The sequence below is a fragment of the Nicotiana tomentosiformis genome, chromosome 7 (assembly GCF_000390325.3).
Source record: "Nicotiana tomentosiformis chromosome 7, ASM39032v3, whole genome shotgun sequence".
In the NCBI taxonomy this organism is placed as follows: Eukaryota; Viridiplantae; Streptophyta; class Magnoliopsida; order Solanales; family Solanaceae; genus Nicotiana; species Nicotiana tomentosiformis.
The window spans coordinates 2,729,123-2,755,534 of NC_090818.1; the positions used below are offsets into that span (position 1 = coordinate 2,729,123).

Consider the following 26,412-nt stretch of genomic DNA (forward strand, 5'->3'; position numbering starts at 1 on the left):
ATTTTACTATATATCTTACAGAAAAAAAAATACTAATTTCATGTATATTAGTATTTGTTAGTGATTTCATTTGTTTAATTATTTTAACTTCCTTCTGTTACGAGATCACTATACCTTAATAAAAATATTATCTCTAGTGTTATGGCATGCTTGGCGTGGGATGAATGTTTTGACGTTTCAGAATAGTGCATATGGGATAAGCAGGTTTGAATCTCGTGATATCAAATGAAATAACCGCTAATATGTCCAAAAAAAAAAAAACATGACTAATGTTTGATTTGAATTCCGATTTTTCTTTCTTCGTTCTTTTTGGGAATCAAACCGTATGTATAAAGATATTTAAAAGGATATTATCATCTTTAGCCCGCGCCAGAAATTATTTACATCCGGTAGCCAAAAAAGTGTATAAAACTTGTATAATTTTTGTATATAACATACAAAATGTATATACAAAAAATATACAAATTTATACATTTTTTAGACTATTATTTTTACAAAAGCTATACGGTGTTATTTTTCCATATTTAAACACTTGAAAGTCCTAATAATCCAAAATTAACACTATTTAGCCACCACTTAAAAGTACCATAACGAATTTCAAACATGCTGCATTCCATCTAAAAGCATGTTCGATATTCGTTTATGTTCAATTTGCTAATTCTATTTAAAGACAATAGTGATAGCATAGCTAGTCGCCTAACATACAAAACAGCAACTTAAAAATTTATGGACAAAGGGTTTAGCCTACGAGTCCCAGTCTAGTAAAAGAAAAAAAAATACCACTGAAAAAGTAACTTCTAGTTTTATTGCAGGGACAATCATGTTTTATAGTGCAAAATAGATCATTAACTATGTAAAGGTAAAGATATCTAGGATTCCAAACAAAAACTTCTGACTGCTTCAGAAGTTACCATCTCTTTCTGCAGTGTCAGCCCCATATATATCAAAGAACACCTAAAATGGGGAAAAAAAAGGACTCTGAACTAGCTGGAAACCCCATCAATATATGATTCAGCAGAAATTACGGACGTCAATTAATGAGAATGGTAATTCAATGTGTCGGATTCATAAGAATCCTCACTCAAGCTAAATAGTAATTGTGAGGATTCTGAGGCTACCTTCAAGCCACTAACGGTTGCACTTGCACCACAGTTGCGAAGACTGAAACATGTGGAGATATTCCTGAAGGCAGTAAACTGAGATGGCTGCTTCACCGTAATGCAAAATACACAGTGAAGGGACAACATGAAGTTCAATGTTTTATTCACCCAAATTTCAAGATAAGACACCTTTTCTTGTCAGATCTTCCAAATTTATATCCAAGTTCAAGCCCATATTTCGCAATGCACTGAGCATCGCAGGAATATCATGTTGTAGCATTGCAGCCAACTCCTGGAAAGGTAACATCAAAGACAACATTGAATAAGCAGCACAATCAAATACAGTGGCCCTATATGTGCCCAAAATAAAATGCATAAACAGCTTACCTTTCTCTTCTCATCCTTTTGACGCTTTATCACCTCCAAAGGCCAGTCTGCAACTAGATTTTGAAGTTCAACCTTGAAAGTTTCCCTTCTCGAACCGGGTAGTGTCTACAATGAACATCCAGCATTTAAGCGTACGGCAGAAAGGATACTTATACATGAAATGAAACAAGGGCCAAGTATTGCAGCATATGATGAGTACGAGAGCATGAGAATAATATGTTATCTTCAATAATAATCTATGTCATTCATTGGTTACGGTTACACAAGTCTAATTTGAATGACAAGAGAAAGGGAAGGAGTAAGTTCATTTAGCTTGTCCAGTTAAGAGGCAAAAGAGGAGAAGCATATATGGAAGTGCATGTCCACCTTCTTCATTAGTTTATCGAGCACAGTGTAATTAGATGGAATGCACAAAATCAAGGACCCATAGACCTTCAACAAGGATAACAAAAGTATTTTAAACCCTCTTTCTTCCCTTTCCCATCCCTTCATTGAACTAAGCATTCTAAGAGCAGCAGTCTTTAATCACAGATCAGAATCCACCCAGTATTTGGAAGATTAGAATAATAAGGAAGATTGGATGAACACTGAAGAAATCAATATCTGCTAGATCGTATAGAATACATGATTGCCATATCAGTCAATCACTTCATGAAAATTCAAAACATAATTATTCAAGCTGGGAGAAAAAAGAAACCAACATTTGACGCTGCCGATAATTGAGATGGTTACCGATATTAAAAAGACTATTCCAAGGGGGATACATGATCAACTATCCAAAAATAAAAAGAAAAAGAAAAGGGGGGGAGGGGGTATACATGATTATGGGGGATGACAATGAATTTTCAGTAATTTATCAAATTGCTGAAGTCAGTAGCCTACACGATGGACAATATTTTGAGCACATTAGTCAATTCCAGTTGTCTTAGAGCAGACTATTTACAAAGCTCCGGTTCCAGCCTAATATCCTAACCATTGCACAAGCTATGCCATGCTTGATGACACCCTCTCCATAGAACAATAAAATAAAGACTCCAAAACTTCAAAACAAGCAAAAACTGGCAGGCACCTGATTGAGTAATTGAATGACGGTAGCAGCATCTCCAGGTTTGTGATCAATTAGGAAAGCCTACAAACGAAATCAAAAATTGTTAATATCGACAAAAAAGGAAACAATTGTGAGACCACATCTGTCCCTCTTCAGTGCTTGGATATACATTTGCCGAAAGAAGAAGATGTTAAATAGTAAGTCCACTAGCTCAGCTTGTAAGCAACTAGAAAGATGAGGAGACATGAGTTTCATAATCATCATCAAGAAATAGAAATCAATCAGCTAGTCGATTTTACAACCAATGTTAAAGGAGTTCCCCAATCAGCTTTCATACGAATGATGCTACATTTTACCATTATCCAGATCTAAGACTGTCAAAAACACTGGGTCTCTGGGGAAAGACTTGCCTAGCACTATATATCAACCATGTTTTGAACATGATAGCTTGCCCTTATATCAGTAAGGGTCGTTACATAGCTATGACTACCTATTTCAATTGAATATAAGCTGATGGGAAAAAGGAGGTGTAACTATGCAGAACAATCCAAACGCACGTTCTTTCGACAGGTAAGTGACAGTGGTGTTAAATGAAAGACAGCACCAAAAGATGTGTCAACAAGTCTACTCTATCAAGGCGTCAAACATTTTTTTGAACACTTCTCCAATTGGATATATGATACAAATTGTGATCCCCTTTTAGGTCATTCATTTCTGTGCTGAAACAAGAAAGAGAGGCAGATAAAGGAAATGTAAAATAAATCAAAACTACGAAAACGAATTACCTTAGCACATGAAAGTCCACTTGCAAGAGTATGTTCCTTCATGGATTCTGATCGTATCTTCTCAATTTTCCACAAAGCATCCACGTCTCCTTCAGAGAAGCAAAGATGCAGTAACAGCAGAGTGTCAAAGCCACAGCAGTAAGCTTTAGTATTCATCAGGAAACTATAATCCCATAACTGAAGCCACTAAGAAATTCGCCCTATTACTTGGTGCAATTTTATAAACTAACCACCAACCACCACCGTACTCGTGCATAAAATGAGAGGATTCTGACATAAAGTTCTAAACTTTTTTAAGTTTTAAATAGGAGAAAAGGAAGAGCAAGTACCCATTTTTGAGGCAAACTCCATCCAAGTGTCCAAGGAAGTCTTTCGTAGCTTCACTCCTGCTTTGACAAACCTTTTACCATACTTACACATCAAGTCCCAGTTGTCAGTTTGGGAGCAAATGCTGCAGTAAATCAATCCAACAAGTAAAAAGATCTTTTTAGAAAGAATGAAGTGTATAAGGAAGCAACAGATTGTAGCTCAGCCAAGACATAATAATAATAATAAAGATAATTGTTGTTACTTGAATTAAGATACTATTATTATGTTAACACTAGGATAGCTAAGTGGCATTTTGCGTACATGCCTCTTCAAAATAAGTACAGTATCTACCATCCTATCTTCGGACAAGAGTGGGTTGCTCTAGTGGTTAGCACCCTCCACTTCCAACCAAGAGGTTGTGAGTTCGAGTCACCCCAAGAGCAAGGTGGGAGTTCTTGGAGGGAGGGAGCCGAGGGTCTATCGGAAACAGCCTCTACCCCAGGGTAGGGGTAAGATTTGCGTACACACTACCCTCCCCAGACCCCACTAGTGGGATTATACTGGGTTGTTGTTGTTGTTGTTGTATCTATCATCCTATCGGCACAAACCTCTAGGATGTAAGTTAGGGCCCTAGTATGAAGTATCCAAAAATTAAGGAAGGACTACACAACTTGATCTCAAAAAGCAGATTACTACTCAATTGTGTTCTCAAAATTTTTATTGAACTAGAGCAGGTCATTTTGTCTTTATCGCTCCATGATGTGACAATGGGTGCAATTCAGCTGGAAAAAAATGCAACGTAATGTGCAATTCTCGAAATTGGTCTTGACCTCAAAATAAAGGTATTAATGTGTATAAAACTATGAAAGCCACAGCACAGTTAAGTTTAACAAATAGACCATTAGAATGGAGAAAGCAAGTTTGAAAAGCTCACCAACTCAAATAGTTATCAATCTTCTTTTCCAAAGTAGTAGAAAATCCCCTATCCGTCCTAAAGGTTCCTCTTCCCAGAAAGAGTGTTCAAAGCATGATTAATTATGTCTATTGTCAGTAAAAGAAATGAACATTGACAATTTCATGGATATTATGATCCTCATATTTCAGAAATATAGAAGTGTCATGCTGGTAAAGAACAATAGGCTCGCCAGGGATTTAGTTAGACAACAGAATAAAAATAAAAAGCAAAGAGGGAAGAGATATTGGGTAACACTGTAACAGTTTATACTGGATCAGTACCTGAAGACAATTTCTGCAGTTCCAGGCTGCAGGTTCAGATCATTCTTCTTCACCAGTTTCATAATTTCTACCAACAGTTTAACATCATTATGCTGTTTAGCAAACAACTGCAGTCATACAACACCAAAGTTTTACATGGCTTAGTCATCACACACATATCATACATCATGAAGCCAAACTAGAACTCCAAATTACCAGTAAATGGTGAGCAGATCCAATATTAGGAGTCAATCCGTACACATTATGCTTCCACAACACCTTCTTACCTGTATACAAAGTGAAGCTTTAACACTCTCAACAAGCTCTTAATACGCAGAAATACTTGAAGATTCAGTTTAGCAATCCATCAATCCATTCAGATACCACTGAAAGAAATCAATTGCATATGATATTTGCAATTTTTCTTTCATCTCATTTATTGACCTACTCAAGTTATTCGTCTTCTAGAAAGCTTTAACTTACACATTAGAAAATCCATAAAGACGATCAAAGCATATCCGGCGTGTCATCCCAGCAACAATCCCAATCCTAAGATGGTCAATCTTTCCCTTTTTAAAAGTTTGTAACCACAAAAATTTCTTAAAAACTCAAATATTTCAAGTATATTCCTACTTGGGAGTTTTCACTCAGGAAAATAATGGAGATTTTAACTAGAATTGTTACAAAAATTAAATTTACTTAGCTTGGATGAACAAGTGTACAGAGTCAAAGCAACGTGATGAGATGCACTTCCGCTTTCAGTCTAAAAGTCTAGCTTCCTTATTGATACTAACAAGTTTGCACTACAAATGATGGGAACAAGCAACTAAGCTTAAATACTGAAGAATAGCAAAGAGAACTCAGAAATTTACCCAAGTCAATGGCGCCAACACGTACACAAGCCTTTGTAATGTCCTGGCAGAGGGCACGGTTGAAGTTTTCATGGATACGGAGATTTGAAAGTCTCTGCACTCAGACATACATCATGTGCTACTTACCATCAGACGAGCAAATCAACAAGGACCTCCTAAAAATTCAACGATATAACGAGACTAACAAATATCCGAAGTCTCTGCAAAATGTCGTGTAAAAGATTAACATCTTCACGGTTCGCACAACTTTGTATTAGGGACCACAACCGGGCATTTGGCGGAGCTGATCTTTGTTCCACGACACATTTCAGCATCTTGTCATACAATTCCTTCACGGACTCTGCTTTAAAACTACGATTCAGAAATAAATATAAATATAAAAATCAAAACCACTCAAAACCATACGCGAAAACAAACTATCACCTGTCGCACTACTACTTTCAACTGCCCCTGCTTCTGTAGAAAATGATGCCTTGAGCATCCTAGAGCATTTCTCACATTGACATACATTTCTCCGAATATTGCATTCTGTTTGCATATAATTTCCATTAATTGTAGTACCTGTTTATCCATAATATACCTATCTTAGGATACCGGTAAATCAAATCTGTCATTTAGCCGGAAAACAACAGCAACTTTACTATAGCATTCAGGTATAGACTTGTCTACGTTGAAAATTTATTAATTAGAAAATCTTCAAATAACAATCATACTTTCTATAGATCAAATTGCACATTTCACAATTTTTGACCTAGTAAAATCCAGAAGAAAACATCCTCTTACTCAAATCAAAAATGAATAATTACCAGAGGTAAAGTAACCACGCCGTGAAGAAGAGTTGAGACATGATTCAGTAGCTTCATAGGTACAATGGGATTGAATTCGTGACACTGAATTGAGCAAAATCGGAGACGACGAGTTTCTCAAAACCCTAACGAGCTGGCGAGCCTTCAAAACCCTTTGCATTTTTGCTTTGCCTAAACCCTCACAACGTGAGTGACATGTCTACAGAATCAGGTGTTCCCCAATTTTTTTGTGTTCGTCACGTAGATCTAACCGTTCATTTATTTTTGAAGTGTGGACTTATCAAGTGGTCCAAACAAGGAAGTCTAATTACCTGATCCATATCCAAAAAAACCTTGTTGGGCCGGGCTGGTAGTCCATTTTTGCTAGCAATTAGTAGGGGCAAGTCCATGGATAGCCATTCTCGGATGCTATTTAAAGATTAGCCGATACTTATTTGTCCTGAAATTTTAAATTAAAATTCTTAACTTCAGGACATTTTTGTCCTGAAAAATTGAATTAAAAAACTAAAATTCAGGTCGCACTAGCTACTTCCTAAATAGCAGCACTTTAGAGTGGCAACCTAGTGTCATTTCTACCAATATGTGTTTATCCTTATGGGATCTTTATAGAAATAGTCGGTCGGATTTATTATTTATTTTTTTAATCGGTATACATAATTTTTATATTAATTATATATGGTTACACATATATTTCCTCCATCCCAATATATGTGAAGGTATTTGACTGGTACGAGTTTAAAAAATAAAGGGAAGACTTTTGAAACGTGTGGTCTAAAACAAATCATATAAATTATTATGGCTATAAATTATTTCACTAATGGTAAAAAAGAAAATTTAAAGTTGAATTGTTACTAAATATAGAAAGGTATTATTCTTTTTGGGACTAATTAAAAAGAAAAGAGTATCACATAAGTTGGGACATAAATAATAATAATATATGAATTATACATTATATTATACATTGTTCGACTATTTTTAGTTTAAACGGTTGAATGGCATTTATTTAAGTTTATTCTTCTTGTCCTATTAGTATTTTGGTAAACATGAACTATGAGTAATGTACGACTAGTGGGGCAACCACAGTATGCCACCTTTCGCTAAAAATTTGAAATGCGTATATAAGTCAAATACTACTTTATATGACTGTATATTATATTTTGAACACCCTTAACATAATTGAATGAGGCAGTCCAGCGATCTAGGGTGTTCATAGTGATATGTTGTTCACAGGTTCAAAGTTATTTGCCCATTTTGTTTGCCAAAATTAAATGGAGACCACCGCGTGTATGATCTATATGATCTTTTTCAATCTAATTATATTTAAATAAAATAACTCTTAGAACTTGAAATTTATATAAAGACAAATAACTAATCATAAAAGTAATTTTTTAATTAAAAGTTATTTCTTAAATAAATTTTACAATTTAAAAGTCAAGCTCTACAAAAATTTCATCAACAAAAGCTCTCCGCAGAGTACATATTACAAACCCTCTCGACTCTTTTTTTTTTTTTTTAAATTTTATGCTTACTTTTATCAGTAAAATTTCTATTGCTGTCTTTTTATGTTAATTTTGATTTATAAAATTATAGTTCGATTACAAGTATTTTTATTATTTAACTAGATATTGCATAGACTGATTTTAAAAAATTTGGTGCACCATTTATCGACAAAAAAATTTATTGACTTATTTAAAGTTTGAACACCATTGGCGAGATTCCTGGCTACACCACTGTGCACGACACAAAATCATATCTTTTTTTTTTGGGTTTAAGGGATAACTAATTATATTAAGGCGTAGTAGCACAAGGAGCATTAAAAAGCATAGATACTAACCTAAGGGGGCGACCCTGTAGTGGGTCGTTACAAAGGGGGGATCTAGGGGAATTACTATGTTACACCCCATGTTTTCGTATGTAAGAGTACGTCGTAAGTCAATTGATGTAAGCTCAGAAATGAGATCATCTTTGAGAGTGCATAAAGTAAGTTAATCATGTTACCTTGGAGATTACAAATCTTTAAGATCATGGATAACAAGTACCAAGATGGTTGAAAGTCTAAGAAGCTAAACAAATTGAAAAAAATAAGTTTCGTTGAATATCGACAAGTTGGGAATATTATAACGTGTACTTTTGTGATGAGACTAGGATGCTTAACAATATAAGAAGGTTATGTTATGAGTTATTTTATTCGTATGATAGTCGTGTGTTATATTTTTAAGTCAAGCAAATTGTGGAACAAAAGTTGGCAAATGTCATCACAAGTTACATTCATAAATATGCTGAAAATTAGGCCAAATGTAGATGCGATTTTCTCCCAATTTACTTTGAATTATGGGGTTATCTATCTACAAAATTGAAGATCTATGAGTCTAGTTTCTAACACATTAAATCGTTCGTTGATATGACATCAGAGTAGAGAGATATTCGCATTTTCGGAAGACTGCGCCAAGCAGCTCTCTATGGGACCCACAATGGCAGTTGAGATATATTGATATATATAAGACGTCTCAACCCGGTTTTAACTCATTATTTTTCAGTATCTTCAGACCCTAGACACCTAAAAATACCCTCTCAAGGTTCTCTCATGATCCAAGACCCAAACGAAGGGCAAACAACACAAATCAAGTGTCAGAAATCCCGTCGCGCTAGTAAGTTTCTTGTTCTTCTTGTTGTTACTGATTTTTGGGTGGTTCCAGCTCGTGTGGGAGGTTTTTTTAAGTAGTTTAAATTCTGTAAAATACTCTCCCAAGGTTTTCATATCAACCCTACGTTATTTCAAGTCTTGCAAATGGATTACACCATATTTCAACATCAAAAGTTAGTTTTAGTGAAAAACAACACCTCTTTGAGGTTGTGTTGTCATTGAGGATAGTTGTGGGCTATGTTTGGCTGGAATTTCAAGTTGTTGCTACTGGATAAGGTGAGTATAATATACTACTAATTGTGCTTAAGCTTGCTTGTATGTTGGTTAAGTTATTAGGATGATAAACTACAAGATAATACTTGGATTAGCTTAAGTCACTTCTATGGTGTTGTATTGCTATTGAGGGCTGTTGTAAGCTAAATATAACTTGGATTTCGACTTGAAGCTACTGTAGGAGATATTTGTATTATGTTCTTGCATGTGCTTAAGGTTATCTTAATGGTGATTAAGTTAAATGGATGTACTAGACATGAACAAATGAATAAAGTTGCTAATTGAAGATAGTTGGAGTTGTGGATTGTTTCCTTTGTTATAAATATATGACATAAGGATGGAATCATTGATTAATGACTTCATTGTCATGTTAATGATGTTGTTAAGTTAATGTAAGAAGACTATAAGGGGTGATAATGGGGTTGAAGGGTGCTGAAGGGATTCAATCCGAGCTTGCCGCTCGTCGTTATATGTTGACGACTTGTTAATAAAATATTTTGTACCCTATTGTTAATGTTGTTCTTATTGTATTTCTCCGGTTGTTTTTATTGGTATATGGTATTGGAGGAGGCCCTTATTACAAAGGAGATGCTGCACAAATTTACATAAAACGAGCTACTAGCTTAAGTTACAGACTTAGCCTTTATCCACCCCACCACCACCCACCCTACCCCTGTCTTCTTTTCCTCTCTCTGTCTCTCTATCTCTCTCTGTCTCTCCTTCTTTCTTCTTCTTCCCCGTTACTCTCCCTTATACCTCGTCTTTTCCACCCCCCACCCCCTATTTTTCTGGTGCACTGATCTAGCCTAGCCTAGCAGCGGTGGTCGTGGCAGCTGAGACAATTTTCTGGCGAGCCTCGAGCGATGTGGGCGTGAACTTCCAAACATAGCTGTTGTGGACAACACCTTTCTCGACACTTGTGGTGACTTCAGGTTCTATTATTCTTGCTTCGAATTTACTATTCTACTCGTGGGAGTTGGTGCCTCCCATTTTCCAATTTTTCTTTGTTGTGTGAGTTAAATTGTTGTCATCTTACTTCGTACTAGTTTATTCACCGTACTAGTATGCCTCTTGTTGCAACTTGTCTTCTTCTGGTTTGGTATGTTCCCTTATGTGTGATAGTGATTTCCCTTACTCTGCCGTAGGTATAGTGGCTGTGGTCTGGGATGGTCGAGTGAGGTCATGTCCTCGGGGGAAATGGGGGTGGGCCGGTAGTTAGGGCAGGGTTTAGGGGGTGGGGCGGAAGGCAAGGGAGGTAAATGGAACAAAGGTGTCTGTAGGTTGAGAATTGGGTCATGGAACGTAGGTATATTGACAGGTAAATCTATTAAGTTGGCGAAGATCCTCCAGAAGAGGAGGGTCAATATAGCATGTGTCCAGGAGACAAGGTGGGTAGGGTCGAGGGCGAGGGACGCAGACGGGTATAAACTTTGGTACTCAGGAGTCCAAAAAGGTAAGAATTGAGTGGGCATCTTGGTGGATAGGGAACTTAGAGAGTCTATTGTTGAGGTTAGATGAGTGAATGATAGATTGATGATTATTAAGCTGGTGGTTGGAGAGTGCACCCTAAACGTCGTTAGCCCCTATACGCCGCATGTGGGCCTAGATGAGGAGGTTAAATGGCGCTTATAGGAAGGGTTAGATGATATTGTGCGCCAGGTTCTGCCTGCTGAGAAGTTATTCATAAGAGGGGATTTCAATGGGCATATTGGGTCGACCGCAGGTGGTTATGGCTAGGTGCACGGAGGCTTCGGTTTTTGGGGAGAGGAACGGAGGAGGTACATCGTTGTTGGACTTCGCTAAGGCTTTTGGGTTGGTGATTGCGAACTCTAGCTTTAGGAAGAGGGAGGGGCATTTGGTTACTTTTCAAAATGCGGTGGTAAAGACTTAGATTGACTATCTCCTCCTCAGGAGGTGTGACAGAGGGTTGTGCAAGGATTGCAAGGTGATTCCGGGTGAGATACTCGCGACGCAGCATAGGCTCTTGGTGATGGGCATTGGTATTATGTTAAAGAGGAGGAAAAGGTCTACTCGAGGAAAACCGAGAATCAGGTGGGGAGCCTTAACTAAGGATAAAGCCCAAGCGTTGGAGGGTCGGTTGTCGACTATGGGAGCTTGGAGGAGCAGTGGTGACTCGAGCACCATGTGGTCAGCGATAACAGACTGTATTAGGGAGGCTGCGAGAGAGGTGTTAGGGGTCTCGACGGGCATCTCTGGTAGGCACAAAAGAGATTGGTAGTGGAATAAAGTGGTCTAGGGTAAAGTGGAAGCAAAGAAGGCGTACCTAAAGTTAGTGGGGAGCATAGGTAAGGAGGAGAGGCGAGTGTGCATGGAGAGGTATAAGGCAGCTAGGAAGGAGGCTAAACTGGCGGTCACAGAGGCTAAGACTGTGGCTTATGGTCGTATGTACGAGGAATTGGGGAAAAAGGTGGGGAGAAGAAGTTATTCCGGCTGGCCAAGTTGAGAGAGAGGAAGGCTCGGGATTTGGACCAAGTGAGATGCATCAAGGACGAAGATGGTAGAGTATTTATGGAAGATGCCCAGATTAAGAGGAGATGGCGGACTTACTTTCATAAACTTCTGAATGAAGAATGGGATCGGGATATTGTGTTAGGCGAATTGGAGCATTCTGAGAGTCACTGTTGAGGAGGTCATGGGAGCTATGCGTAAGATGAGTAGGGGAAGAGCGACCAAGCCAGACGAGATTTCAGTGGAATTTTGGAAGTGTGTGGGGAGAGCAGGTTTGGAGTGGTTGATTAGGTTGTTTAATGTTATTTTTAAGGCAAAGAGGATGCCAGATGAGTGGAGGTGGAGTACGGTGGTTCCATTGTATAAGAACAAAGGTAATATCGAGAATTGTAATAATTATAGGGCTATCAAATTACTGAGTCATACCATTAAAGTGTGGGAGAGGGTGGTTGAAGCGAGAGTGAGGATGACAGTGTCTGTATCCGACAACCAGTTCGGGTTCATGCCGGGTCGTTCGACTACAGAAGCTATACACCTTGTTAGAAGGTTGGTTGAACTATACAGAGAGAGGAAGAAGGATATGCACATGGTGTTTATTGACCTAGAGAAAGCGTATGACAAGGTTTCTAGACAAGTTCTCTGGAGATGCCTGGAGGCAAAAGGTGTGTTGGTTCCCTATATTATGGCGATTAAGGACATGTATGATGGGGCTAAGACTCAGGTTAGGAAAGTATGAGGCGACTCTGAGCATTTTTCGGTTGTAATGGGGTTACACCAAGGTTCTGCGCTCAGTCCGTTCTTATTCGCCCTGGTGATGGACGCGTTAACACACCATATTCAAGGGGATGTGCCATAGTGCATGCTATTCACCGATGACATAGTTCTACTTGATGAGTCGTGAGCCGGTGTTAACGATGGGCTGGAGGTTTGGAGACAGGCTCTTAAGTCTAAGGATTTCAAACTGAGCATGACGAAGACGGAATACATGGAGTGTAAGTTCAGTGCTGAGCCAGGGGAAGTGGGCGTGGATGTGAGGCTTGATTCGCAGGTCATCCCGAGTAGAGGCAGCTTCAAGTACCTTGGTTCGGTTATCAAGGGGGAGGGAGATCGACGAGGATATCACACACCGTATTGGGGTAGGATGGATGGAGTGGAGGTTAGCATCTGGAGTCTTTTGTGACAAGAGAGTGCCACCGATACTTAAAGGTAAGTTCTATAAAGCGGTGGTTAGACCGGCCATGATGTATGGGGCTGAGTGTTGGCCCGTTAAGAACTCACATATCCAGAAGATGAAAGTAGCAGAATTGAGGATGTTGCAGTGGATGTGTGGAAACACTAGGATAGATAAGATTAGAAACGATGATATTCAGGAGAAAGTGCATGTGGCTCCCATTGATGACAAGATGCGGGAAGCGAGGCTTAGATGGTTCAGACATGTTCATAGGAGAAGCCCAGATGCTCTGGTACGGAGGTGTGAGCGGCTGGTTGTGGAGGGCACGAGAAGAGGTAGAGGGCGGCCTAAGAAGTATTGGGGAGAGGTGATCAGGCAGGATATGGTGAGGCTCTAGATTTCCAAGGACATGACACTTGATAGGACGATGTGGAGGTCGAGTATTAGGGTTGTAGGTTAATATAGTCGAATCGTGCCTTACTTCATACCATTGTGGGACTAGCCATGTAGGATTTTTTCTAAGATAGCTAGTGGCAATGTTGTGTCTTACTATTTCGCTTTTCAGTGCATGTCCTATTTACTAGTTATCGTTTTTGCTCTGCATCTTTCTCCTAGATTTCACTGTGTTCCTATTTTTCTTATGATTGTTGTGGTGATACTAATATTTACTAATATTGTCTCCCTTTGATTTGCATCTTTCTTCTGAATTTCATGGTATTTGTATTTTTCCTATGATTGCTGTTGTGATACTAATATTGTATCCTTTTTGTCCTTTTTTTTTTAGCCGAGGGTCTTTCGGAAATAGCCTCTCTACTCCTTCGGGGTAGGGGTAAGGTCTGCGTACACACTACCCTCCCCAGACCCCATTAGTGAGATTTTACTGGGTTGTTATTGTTGTTATGCTATGGTAGACTGGGTTGAGTTGTTTGAAGAGTTGCTTGGAAGCTATTAAGGACTCAACGAGGTTAAGGTATGTTAAGGCTAAACATTTCCTTCATTTTGGCATGATCTCGTAACTATATGAGTTTGATAACGAGGCATAAAGAGAAGTTCGTATTCCTGAACTTATGTATATTATCCTAGTTTCATAAGTTACAGTATTCCCCCTTATTGGGACTTTATATTCAGTTAAGTACTGTCTTCTTCTAGTCAAGAGAGCAGATGGGGGGTGTGTGTGTGTGTGTGTGTGTATATATATATATATATATATATATATATATATATATATATATACAGTATTACAGTATTTTCACCACCATCGAGCTATAATCGATGGGCAGGCCCCTATTGGGCAACCTCTGATCAGATGGTAAGTTATATACCGAGCCTACTGTGGCCGAGCGCCTATGAGCGAGCCCAGAATGGCCGAGATACAGAGCCTAGTATGGCCGAGCGGCTATGAGCGAGCCTACTATGGCAGAGCAGCTACACATACCGAGCCTTATAAGGCCGGACATCTATTTTACTTACTATATTGACAAAGTTGAGTCAGTATCAACAGGTAAGCATATCTTCAGATTATCTTTGACTCCCAATTACTTTCAGTTATTATATTATCAGTTCAGTTTCAGCTTTCAGTTATTTTGTTGCTTTACATACTCGGTACATTATTTCGTACTGACGTCGCTTTTGTCGGGGACGCTGCATTTCATGCCTGCGGGTCCTGATTGACAGTTGGACAGACCCTCCCAGCAGACATAGTCAAACATCAGCTTGGTTCGTAAGCTCCACTTTCTCGGAGTTACTAGGTCTAGACCTTGGAGTCCATTTTATATATACAAGGGGTAGGTCGAGGCCCTGTCCCGACCATGGTATAGTTCAGTTATGTGATGACCCAAAATGTCATCTTTAAATTTAATAATTAATTATGTGATCTAAGCACTATTTATCATTACTCGGCTTGCGTGTGCAGTCCGTAAAAATTTTTCGGAAAGTTTTCAGGTGAAAAATGAATTAAAATGTGTATTAGAGCTTTAAAACTCAACTGAGTTGACTTTGGTCAACATTTTGAGCAAACGGACTCGGATAAGTATTTTGACAGTTCCTGTAGGTCCATATCATTATTTGGAACTTAGGCGTATGCCCGGAATCAAATTCCGACGTCCCTAGCCCAAGATATGGAATTTTGATGAAAAATTTAAAGTTTAAGTTCAAATAGTGATCGGATGTCGAATTATGTGCAAATGACCCCGGAATAGAATTTTAATGATTCCAACAGCTCCGTATGGTAATTTTGGACTTAGGAGCGTGATCGGAATTTTATTTGGAAGTCCGTAGTGGAATTAAGCTTGAAATGCCGAAAGTTGAATTTTTGAGAAGTTTGACCGAGGGGTTGATTTTTTGATATCGGGGTCGAAATCCGATTCTGAAAACTTTCATAAATCCATTACGTTATTTATGACTTGTGTGCAAAATTTGAGGTCAATCGAAATTGATTTGATATGTTTCGGCGCAAAATATAGAAGTTGGAAGATTTAAAAACTCATAATTTGATTCGATGCGCGATTCGTAATTTCGGCGTTGTTTGGCATGGTTTGAAGCCTCAACTAAGTTCATATTGTATTTTGGGACATGTTGGTATATTTGGTTAAGGTCCCGAGGGCCTCGGGTGAATTTCGGAAGGTTAACGGAATGGATTTCGGACAAAAAGGAACTGCTGGAATATTTCTGCTGCAGAAGCTATTTTTGGACAGCAACCGGTGCAATCGCAGAGCTGACTTTGGAAGCTTATATCTCGAAATCTATAAGGAATATGAATATTATCAAAACATAAAAGTTGTAGGCTTTTGATTCTAGTTTCCAGAATGATAAACCATTTATCATTCAGACATTTATACAAAATGTTATGATTGATTGACTGAAGCTAGTACTGCAGATTTTGGCTACAGCAGTGTGCATCGCCAGAAATTTCTGGTGCACATGGCTGACTTTGGGAGCTTATATCTCGCAATCTATAAGGAGTTGGGCGATAAGAAAAACATAAAAGTTGTAGTACTTTGTATCTAGTTTGCAGAACTTTAAACCGTTTGGTAGTTGGAGTTGAGTACAAGAAGCTATGATTGATACAATACAGGCTGTCGAGGAAGAGTTTGATGTTTTCAACATAAGCATGTAATGATCCAAAAGTCCATTTTTAGTTCTAGAGATCGAAATTCGATTTCGAGACTTTCGACATTTTGATAATGAATTATAGGAGTGATCTGGAAAGTTTGGTCTAATTTCATCAAGTCGCGATTGAGTTTTAAGCGCGAAATATGAGTTAATTGTTTAACGAGCGAAATTAGTATCACATTGAGCAAATGAGCTCCGAATTGAGTTTTGATTGAACGAATGGGTTCGTAGTTTTATTTGTGACTCATATGAACAAGAATCGTCGAATTCCGAGTTCGTATGATGGAGTTAAAGCCTTTTTAGTGAAATAAAACTGCTGGTGTAAATAGTCCTGGTGTGCACCTTTAGCGACCATATGTGACACTTTTAGCGACGGGATTGGACTTTTAGCGACCGGAATAGTGTTTTTAGGGCAGAAACTTAAGGACCAAAAATGGTCATTTCCTTCATTTCGTTTTGGAGTTTTGGAGCACAGTTCTTGGGCGATTTTGAGGATTTCTTCAAGACTTCAACTTGGGTAAGTGTCCTATATCCAAATGTGATTATATTTCATAAATCCATGGTCATATTCATCATTTATTTTGGATTTAAATGGAAGAAATCAAGATTTTTGCAAAATTTTCCAAAAACGAAAATTTAAGATTTGGAGGTCGAGTTGTTATCGAATTTTGGTAAAATTGGTATGGGTGGACTCGTAATTGAATGGGTTATTGGATTTTATAAGTTTCGTCGGATTCCGAGAAATGGACCCCACAGGCAAATTTTGAGCTAATTTCGAATTTTAATGAAAATGTAATATTTTCTTATGAAAGTGATTACTATAATTTTTGTTGACTATATCGAATTAATTATGACTAGATACGAGTCGATCGGAGTCGGAAATTTGAGAAAAAAGCATAATACTTGGTTAAATTGGAGCAAGTCGAGGTAAGTGACTTGTCTAACCTTGTGTGGGGGAAATTTTCCCTGGGATTGATATTGATGTGATTATTGAAATGTGTTGAAAGTCGTGTGCACGAGGTGACGAGTGTGTACACGGGCTAAATTGTAAAAGATTATATTTTTAAATTGTATAGATCACTGTTGCATATTTATTAAATTATTTTATCTTGTTATATTCTTCATCATTGATCTGAGATATATACTTCAAATTTGTTTGATCTTTTCTTACTAATTGTTTTACCTGTTTAGTTGAAACTTGGTTTCTTTTATTCTGTGCATTATTTAAAGTTTGATTTTCTTTAAATTAAATATTGTTGTTGAATTATTTTGGCAAGTTAAATTATTTGAGCACTTGAGGTACAAATTATGATATATTGTGATATTGATACGCATGCGGTGGTATAAGGTCTGGGTGTTGAAACGCATGCGGTGAGATAAGGGTGGCTTGATACGCGTGGCTAGTAGGGGAACTACTAGAAGTCATGCGGTGTGATAAGGGTGGCTAAAACGCGGGATGCTATTTCGGAAAAAAATATTTTCTTTAAAATAAATTGTGAAGGCTCCCGCAGTGATATAAGGAAATGAGATATTGTGAATTTATTTATGATTTAGGACTACGAGGCGATACCTCGGGAGTGCCCTTGTTGATATTAATTTATGGCCATAGTTGCTTTCGATTAGTGGTTGTGATTTTCATAAAGTTGAAGGAAATTCTATTTTGATTCCATGAGATATTATTTGCAATTATTTGGTGTCATTAAATGTGACATACTATTTGATTCATTTTCAATGTCATTTTATTTTACTACATTGATAAACATTTTACCATGCTATTATTATATTCTAGTGGGGCCTCACCTGACCTCGTCACTACTCTACCGAGGTTAGGCTTGGTACTTACTGGGTACCGCTGTGGTGTACTCATACTACGCTTCTGCACATCTTTTTGTGTAGATCCAGGTACATTTTACCATCCTGGACGTCGGTGAGTTACCTGCGCATGGAGACTTCGAGGTATATCTGCCAGCGTCCGTAGACTCCGGAGTCCCCTTCTATCATGTTATGTTGCTTCCTTATATTTTATTCAGACTTTGACATATAGAGACATTGAGAATAAATTCTTAGAAGCTTGTGACTTATTTCTACCGAGTTTTGGGAGTTAAAATTGTTTGAATTGTAGTTTATTTATTTCAGATATTTATTATTATTCCGCATTGATAGGCTTACCTAGTCTTAGAGACTAGGTGCCATCACGACATCCTACGGAGGGAGTTTGGGGTCGTGACAAGTTGGTATCAAAGCACTAGGTTCATAGGTGTTATGAGTCACAAGCAGGTTTAGTAGAGTCTTGTGGATCGGTACGGAGACGTCTTCACTTATCTTCGGGAGGCTATGGAACTGTTAGGAAAATATTCACTTCTTTGACTCCTTATCGTGCGACATTGATTTAGCTTGAAACATATATCTTATATTCTTTTGTATCCACTCGTGTATGACATTGCGCACTCAATATCAGTTATGCGTCGACGGTTCGTGATGCCGCAGATGGACTACAAGGGAGCCATAGATGCTCAAACATTACCTTAACGTGTGGTTCCGACTGAAGATGTGGGCGTATTGAGAGATCACCTAGTGAATCATGTGCGGGGTGCAACAGACATTGGCGTCTGGTTGATTTATACGAGTTGTGAAGGTTATTATTGTGGATCATCAGATGTTGTGACCTATGACTTCACGCAGTCCACTATCAATGAGTGGATTTGCGGGGTCATGTATTATATCAGTTTTGGGCCTGAAATATATATATGTGGTACTGAAAGGTTCCCTAAAATTTACACATGTTTAAGGCCTGAGATTTCGTAGAGGATAAGGTTGGGACTTGCGGTATGTCCGCCTCCTTAATAATCCTATACTTCAATACCAAAGGAGTTATAGAAACAACTCTAAATTTATAGAAGGTCTACTCATCATGGACGTCACTGTTGCGGATTTTGGGGTACTTCGAAGTAAGTACACTTGTTGACAAGAGTCTGGGCTATGTGGTTCTTGACAAGATTTGTCTGCATGGAGCTCTACTTTTGTGAGCGTTGTGTATAAATAGGGGTAAGGGTTACCCCAAAGAAGAGTCGAAGAGTATGTTAAGAAATTGGTCAGCTCAACAGTGTAGAGTCAGTATAACAAAAGAAGAAATTCGCCTTGGGAGAGATAATTCTCCACCGGTGTTCGTGGCAAGCCTATGAAGAGAGCATACCAGCCAATGCAACACCGCCCACTTTGCTCAGTTCTCAGAAACGCTTTTGAAAGAGTTTGTTTTCTGGACTCTCCGTAATGCGTGGCGCATAGGGTTTGAACGGTTGTGTCATATCACCATTGACGATGTCAGAATATGCCATCAAGTTTAATAAGTTAGCCTGTTATACTCGTACTTTGATTCCTACAGCCAGAGGGCGAGTCCATAGACTCATTAAAGGACTCAATTATGATCGTAAAATTTTATACGACTCGGGAGCTACAAGCTGATACTTCATTTCTGCTAGTTGTACAAATTGCCAAGATATAAGAATATGTTCAGGGTGAAAATAAAAAAGTAAACTAAGGAGACCAAGACGTCTCAAGGTTCTGGGGGATTCAGTGGATTCTACTCTGCAAGTATAAATCATTATGGAGAAGGCTCGGGCAGTCAGCCAGCCCAGTCCGCACATCGGATTACTCGGGGTGCTCCAGTAAGTTCTTTTAATGCACCACCGATATGAGTTCCTACAATGGTTATTCCAGTTATCTGCACAGACTCAATATGAGCAGCCTAACCCGCAAAATGGTTGTTATGAATACGGTGATACTAGGCACATCATGAGAAAAATTATCAAAAACTTGGGAAAGACTTATTTCATAAAAGCACTCAGGCTACGTGCCCCATTGCAGTTACTACACCACCCACACGACCAGTTAGGGGTGGAGGACAGATGAGTAAAAGGCGTCCTAGAGGTGGAGACCCAGCCGTTGATATATTTGTTTTACGGTATGACGGAGGTCGCTACATCAGATGGTGTCGTTACAGGTACAACCTCGATTTAATATAAAGGAATAATTTCCTTAAGTTGATTCGGTTCTCAATATCGAAACGAGTCTTTCTATTGTGCTCCACTTATGAGTGAGCTTCATAATTCTATAATCTACTTATGTGTTTACCTTATTGGGAGATTTTATGGAGATAACTACGCCTATCATTTCGTGTTGGTCACTAATAAGAGCTGCGAGGCTAAATGTGGCTTTCTGTTACTCATTTCGGTAAATTTTGATGTAAATTCCGAATAATTAATTGTAAATTATGAATTATATGCCCTACCGGTGTGGGGTTCATTATGTGTTGTGATTTGGTGTAACCGAAATTATTTAAAAGGAGAAAATAGAAATTTTCAATTGGCACGATGTGCATATTACTTGTGATTCAGAACTGAGGACGAGATCCTCCCATTTTTTATATAAATTGATATGTTTAAACCGGGCTACAAGTTGCGGTGGAAGTTATATAAGGATGAGATCCTTGTGAGGAAAATTCTTGTGTTTAAGTTCTCCCTTGTGAAATTAAATTTGTACTATAGTACTAATAGGGATTCATGCCTGATAGGCTTATTTGAAAATTCTTATATGAAATTCTCTATGCATAGTTGTCAAATTTATGTTGTAATTATTAATTTTTAACCTACGAGGTAGGTGCCCGCCTAGGTGGCGTTAAATGTGATTCGTTAATTCGGGTAAATAATTATGAGGTCTTCATGCCTCGCATCTAGTTATCAGTATTGTGAAGGTTTGCAATGAGATTTTTGTTAACATGAGGTTAAATGACGATTCTGTAATTGATTATAAACAACTATTAAGACCAGATTGACCCAGAAGGGTGCTCCGTTCAGATGGACCGAGGAATGTAAGGAGAACATCCAAAAGCTCAAGACAGCGTTGACTACAGCCCCAATGTTGGTATTACCTACAGTTTCAGGGTCTTATATTGTGTATTGTGATGCGTCGCGTATTGGTCTCGGCGCGATGTTGATATAAGACGGTAGGGTAATTGCCTACGCGTCCAGATAGTTAAAGGTACAAAAAAAAAATGGTCCATGGCCTTGAGTTAGCAGCTATTGTTCGTGCCTTGAAGAATTTGGCGGCATTATTTGTACGGTGTCCATTGTGAGGTCTACATCGATCACCGAAGTTTACAATATTTGTATAAACAGAAGGATCTTAATTTGCGGCAGCGGAGATGGTTGGAGTTGCGTAAGGATTGTGATATCACCATTCTCTGTCATCTTGGGAAGGCCAATGTAGTGGCCGATGCCTTGAGTCGTAAGGCGGAGAGTTTGGGCAGCTTAGCATATTTACCGGTAGCAGAGAGGCCTTTGGCCTTGGATATTCAGGCCTTGGCCAACCAGTTTGTCAGATTGGATGTTTCCGAACCGAGTCGAGTTTTGGCTTGTGTGGTTTCTCAGTCTTCTCTTTATGATCGTATCAGGGAGCGTCAGTATGATGACCCTCATTTGCTTGTCCTTAATGATACAGTTCAGCATGGTGATGCCAAAGAAGTCGCAATTGGAGATGACGATGTATTACGGATGCAGGGCAGGCTATGTATGCCTAATGTAGATGGTTTTCGTGAATTGATTCTCCATGAGGCTCACAGTTCGCGGTACTCCATATATCCGGGTGCTGCGAAGATGTAGCAGGACTTGAGGCAATATTATTGGTGGAGGAAGATGAAGAAAGACATAGTGGAGTATGTAGCTCGGTGTCTAAATTGTCAACAAGTGAAATATGAGCATCAACGACCGAGTGGATTGCTTCAGAAGTTAGTGATTCCAGAATGGAAATGGGAAAGAATCACTATGAATTTCGTTGTTGGGCTCTCACGGACTCAGAGGAAGTTCCATGCAGCTTGGGTGATTGTGGATAGATTGACCAAGTGAGATCATTGCAATCCTATGATGACTACCTACTCTTCCGAGTAGTTGGCTCGAATCTATATTCGCGAGATTGTCACATTTCATGGCATACCGATATCTATCATCTCTGACCGGGGTACGCAGTTTACATTACGATTCTGGAGGGCAATACAATGTGAGTTGGGTACTCGGGTAGTGTTGTGTACAATATTTCACCCTCAGACGGACGGGTAGTCCGAACGCACTATTCAGATACTAGAGGATATGCTTCGTGCGTGTGTGATAGATTTTGAGGGTGCTTGGGATCAGTTCTCATCACTTGCGTAGTTTGCTTACAACAATAGTTGTCAGTCAAGCATTCAGATGGCTCCGTATGAGGTCTTGTATGGTAGGTGGTTCCAGTCCCCAGTGGGTTGGTTCGAACCGGGCGAGGCTAGGCTATTGGGTACAGACTTGGTTCAGGATGCCTTGGAAAAGGTTAAGTTGATTCAAGATTTACTTCGTACAGCCCAATCTAAACAGAAGAGTTATGCGAATCGGAAGGTTCGTGATGTTGCATTCATGGTTGGTGAGCGGGTATTGCTCTGGGTTTCGCCTATGAAGGGTGTGATGAGGTTCGGGAAGAAGGGCAATTTGAGCCCTAGGTATATTGGGCCTTTTGAGATTCTTGAGAGAGTTGGAGAGGTGGCTTACAAACTTGCACTACCACCTTGTCTCTTTGCCGGCCATCCGGTATTCCATGTTTTCATGCTTCGAAAATATCACTGCGATCTGTCTCATGTGTTAGACTTCAGTTCGGTTCAGTTGGACAAGAATCTATCTTATGTTGAGGAACCAATGGCAATTTTGGATAGGCATGTTCGAAAGATGAGGTCAAAGAATATTGCTTCCGTGAAGGTTCAGTGGAGGGGTCATCCGGTCGAGGAGGCGACTTGGGAGACCGATCATGATATGCGCAGCTGTTATCCACACTTATTCACCAGCTTTGGTACTTTTTCTAACTTCGTTCGAGGACAAACACTTGTTTTAGAGGTGGAGAATGTGATGACCCAAAATGTCACCTTTAAATTTAATGATTAATTATGTGATCTAAGCACTATTTACCATTACTCGACTTGCGTGTGCAGTCCGTAAAAATTTTCCGGAAAGTTTTCAGGTGAAAAATGAATTAAAATGTGAATTAGAGCTTTAAAACTCAACCGAGTTGACTTTGGTCAACATTTTGAGCAAACAGACTCGGATAAGTATTTTGATAGTTCCGATAGGTCCGTATCATTATTTGGGACTTAGGCGTATGCCCGAAATCAAATTCCGAGATCCCTAGCCCGAGATATGGAATTTTGATAAAAAATTTAAAGTTTAAGTTCAAATAGTAACCGGATGTCGAATTATGTGCAAATGACACCGGAATAGAATTTTGATGATTCCAACAGCTCCGTATGATAATTTTGGACTTAGGAGCGTGATCGGAATTTTATTTGGAAGTCCGTAGTGGAATTAGGCTTGAAATGCCGAAAGTTGAATTTTTGAGAAGTTTGACCGAGGGGTTGACTTTTTGATATCGGGGTCGAAATCCGATTCTGAAAACTTTCATAAATTCATTACGTCATTTATGATTTGTGTGCAAAATTTGAGGTCAATCGGAATTGATTTGATACGTTTCGACGCAAAATATAGAAGTTGGAAGATTTAAAAACTCATAATTCGATTCGATGCGCGATTCGTAATTTCGGCGTTGTTTGGCATGGTTTGAAGCATTAACTAAGCTCATATTGTATTTTGGGACATGTTGGTATATTTGGTTAAGGTCCCGAGGGCCTCGGGTGAATTTCGGAAGGTTAACGGAATGGATTTCGGACAAAAAGGAACTGCTAGAATATTTCTGTTGCAGAAGCTATTTTTGGACAGCAACCGGTGCAATCGCAGAGCTGACTTTGGAAGCTTATATCTCAAAATCTATAAGAAATTTGAATATTATCAAAACATGAAAGTTGTAGCCATTTGATTCTAATTTCCAGAATGATAAACCATTTATCATTCAGACATTTATACAAAATGTTATGATCGATTGACTAAAGCTGGTACTGCAGATTTTGGCTACAGCAATGTGCATCGCCAAAAATTTCTGCTGCACACGGCTGACTTTGGGAGCTTATATCTCACAATCTATAAGGAGTTAGGCAATGAGAAAAACACAAAAGTTGTAGTACTTTGTATCTAGTTTGCAGAACTTTAAACCGTTTGGCAGTTGGAGTTGAGTACAAGAAGTTATGATTGATACAATACAGGCTGTCGAGGAAGAGTTTGATGTTTTCAACATAAGCATGTAATGATCCAAAAATCCATTTTTAGTTCTAGAGATCGAAATTTAATTTCGAGACTTTCGACATTTTGATAATGAATTATAGGAGTGATCTGGAAAGTTTGGTCTAATTTCATCAAGTCGCGATTGAGTTTTAAGCGCGAAATATGAGTTAATTGTTTAACGAGCGAAATTAGTATCACATTGAGCAAATGAGCTCCGAATTGAGTTTTGATTGAACGAATGGGTTCGTAGTTTTATTTGTGACTCATAGGAATAAGAATCGTCGAATTCCGAGTTCGTATGATGGAGTTAAAGCCTTTTTAGTGAAATAAAACTGCTGGTGTAAATAGTCCTGGTGTGCACCTTTAGCGACCATATGTGACACTTTTAGCGACGGGATTGGACTTTTAGCGACCGGAATAGTGTTTTTAGGGCAGAAACTTAAGGACCAAAAATGGTCATTTCCTTCATTTCGTTTTGGAGTTTTGGAGCACGGTTCTTGGGCGATTTTGAGGATTTCTTCAAGACTTCAACTTGGGTAAGTGTCCTATATCCAAATGTGATTATATTTCATAAATCCATGGTCATATTCATCATTTATTTCGGATTTAAATGGAAGAAATCAAGATTTTTGCAAAATCTTCCAAAAACAAAAATTTAAGATTTGGAGGTCGAGTTGTTATCGGATTTTGGTAAAATTAGTATGGGTAGACTCGTAATTGAATGGGTTATCGAATTTTTTTATAAGTTTCGCCGGATTCCGAGATGTGGGCCCCACGGGCAAATTTTGAGCTAATTTCAGATTTTAATGAAAATGTAATATTTTCTTATGAAAGTGATTACTATAATTTTTGTTGACTGTATCGAATTAATTATGACTAGATACGAGTCGATCGGAGTCAGAAATTCGAGAAAAAAGCATAATACTTGGTTAAATTGGAGCAAGTCGAGGTAAGTGACTTGTCTAACCTTGTGTGGGGGAAATTTTCCCTGGGATTGATATTGATGTGATTATTGAAATGTGTTGAAAGTCGTGTGCACGAGGTGACGAGTGTGTACACGGGCTAAATTACAAAAGATTATATTTTTAAATTGTGTAGATCACTGTTGCGCATTTATTAAATTATTTTATCTTGTTATATTCTTCATCATTGATCTGAGATATATACTTCAAATTTGTTTGATCTTTTCTTACTAATTGTTTTACCTGTTTAGTTGAAACTTGGTTTCTTTTATTCTGTGCATTATTTGAAGGTTGATTTTCTTTAAATTAAATATTATTAATATGAAGTATTTGACATTTTTAAACTTGATATTGAAGCAACGTAGTAAAGATTTTGAAATATTATTTTCCTAAATTATTTACTCCTGAAGTGAGATAAGGGTGGCTTGATACGCGTGGCTAGTAGGGGAACTACTAGAAGTCATGCGGTGTGATAAGGGTGGCTAAAACGCGGGATGCTATTTCGGAAAAAATATTTTCTTTAAAATAAATTGTGAAGGCTCCCGCGGTGATATAAGAAAATGAGATATTGTGAATTTATTTATGATTTGGGACTACGAGGCGGTACCTCGGGAGTGCCCTTGTTGATATTGATTTATGGCCATAGTTGCTTTCGATTAATTGTTGTGATTTTCATAAAGTTGAAGAAAATTCTGTTTTGATTTCACGAGATATTATTTGCAATTATTTGGTGTCATTAAATGTGATATACTATTTGATTCATTTCCAATGTCATTTTATTTTACTACATTGATAAACATTTTACCATGCCATTATTATATTCTAGTGGGGCCTCACCTGACCTCGTCACTACTCTACCGAGGTTAGGCTTGGCACTTACTGGGTACCGTTGTGGTGTACTCATACTACGCTTCTGTACATCTTTTTATGCAGATCCAAGTACATTTTACCAGCCTAGACGTTAGTGAGTTACCTGCGCACGGAGATTTCGAGGTATATCTGCCAGCGTCTGCAGACTCCGGAGTCCCCTTCTATCATGTTATATTGCTTCCTTATATTTTATTCAGACTTTGACAT

The 26,412-nt window shown here is 38.5% G+C and overlaps 1 protein-coding gene across 2 annotated transcripts; it reads right to left on the minus strand.

The window, feature by feature from the left end:
* Positions 1-783: 783 nt before the first annotated feature.
* On the minus strand, positions 784-6,760 carry LOC104107337 (uncharacterized). Of its 2 annotated transcripts, none has more exons than XM_009616106.4 (11): positions 6,523-6,760; positions 6,140-6,244; positions 5,902-6,056; positions 5,717-5,810; positions 5,061-5,131; positions 4,866-4,972; positions 3,650-3,771; positions 3,321-3,409; positions 2,557-2,616; positions 1,488-1,592; positions 784-1,392 (listed from the first exon to the last, which is right to left on the minus strand). In XM_009616106.4, the coding sequence occupies exons 1-11, from the start codon at positions 6,680-6,682 to the stop codon at positions 1,276-1,278; spliced, it is 1,185 nt and encodes a 394-aa protein (XP_009614401.1). In that variant the 5' UTR covers positions 6,683-6,760; the 3' UTR covers positions 784-1,275. The 2 variants fall into 2 exon arrangements, with proteins under 2 accessions (XP_009614401.1, XP_009614400.1); XM_009616105.4 differs by having other exon boundaries at positions 6,140-6,277; positions 6,523-6,759.
* Between the last annotated feature and the right edge of the window lie 19,652 nt (positions 6,761-26,412).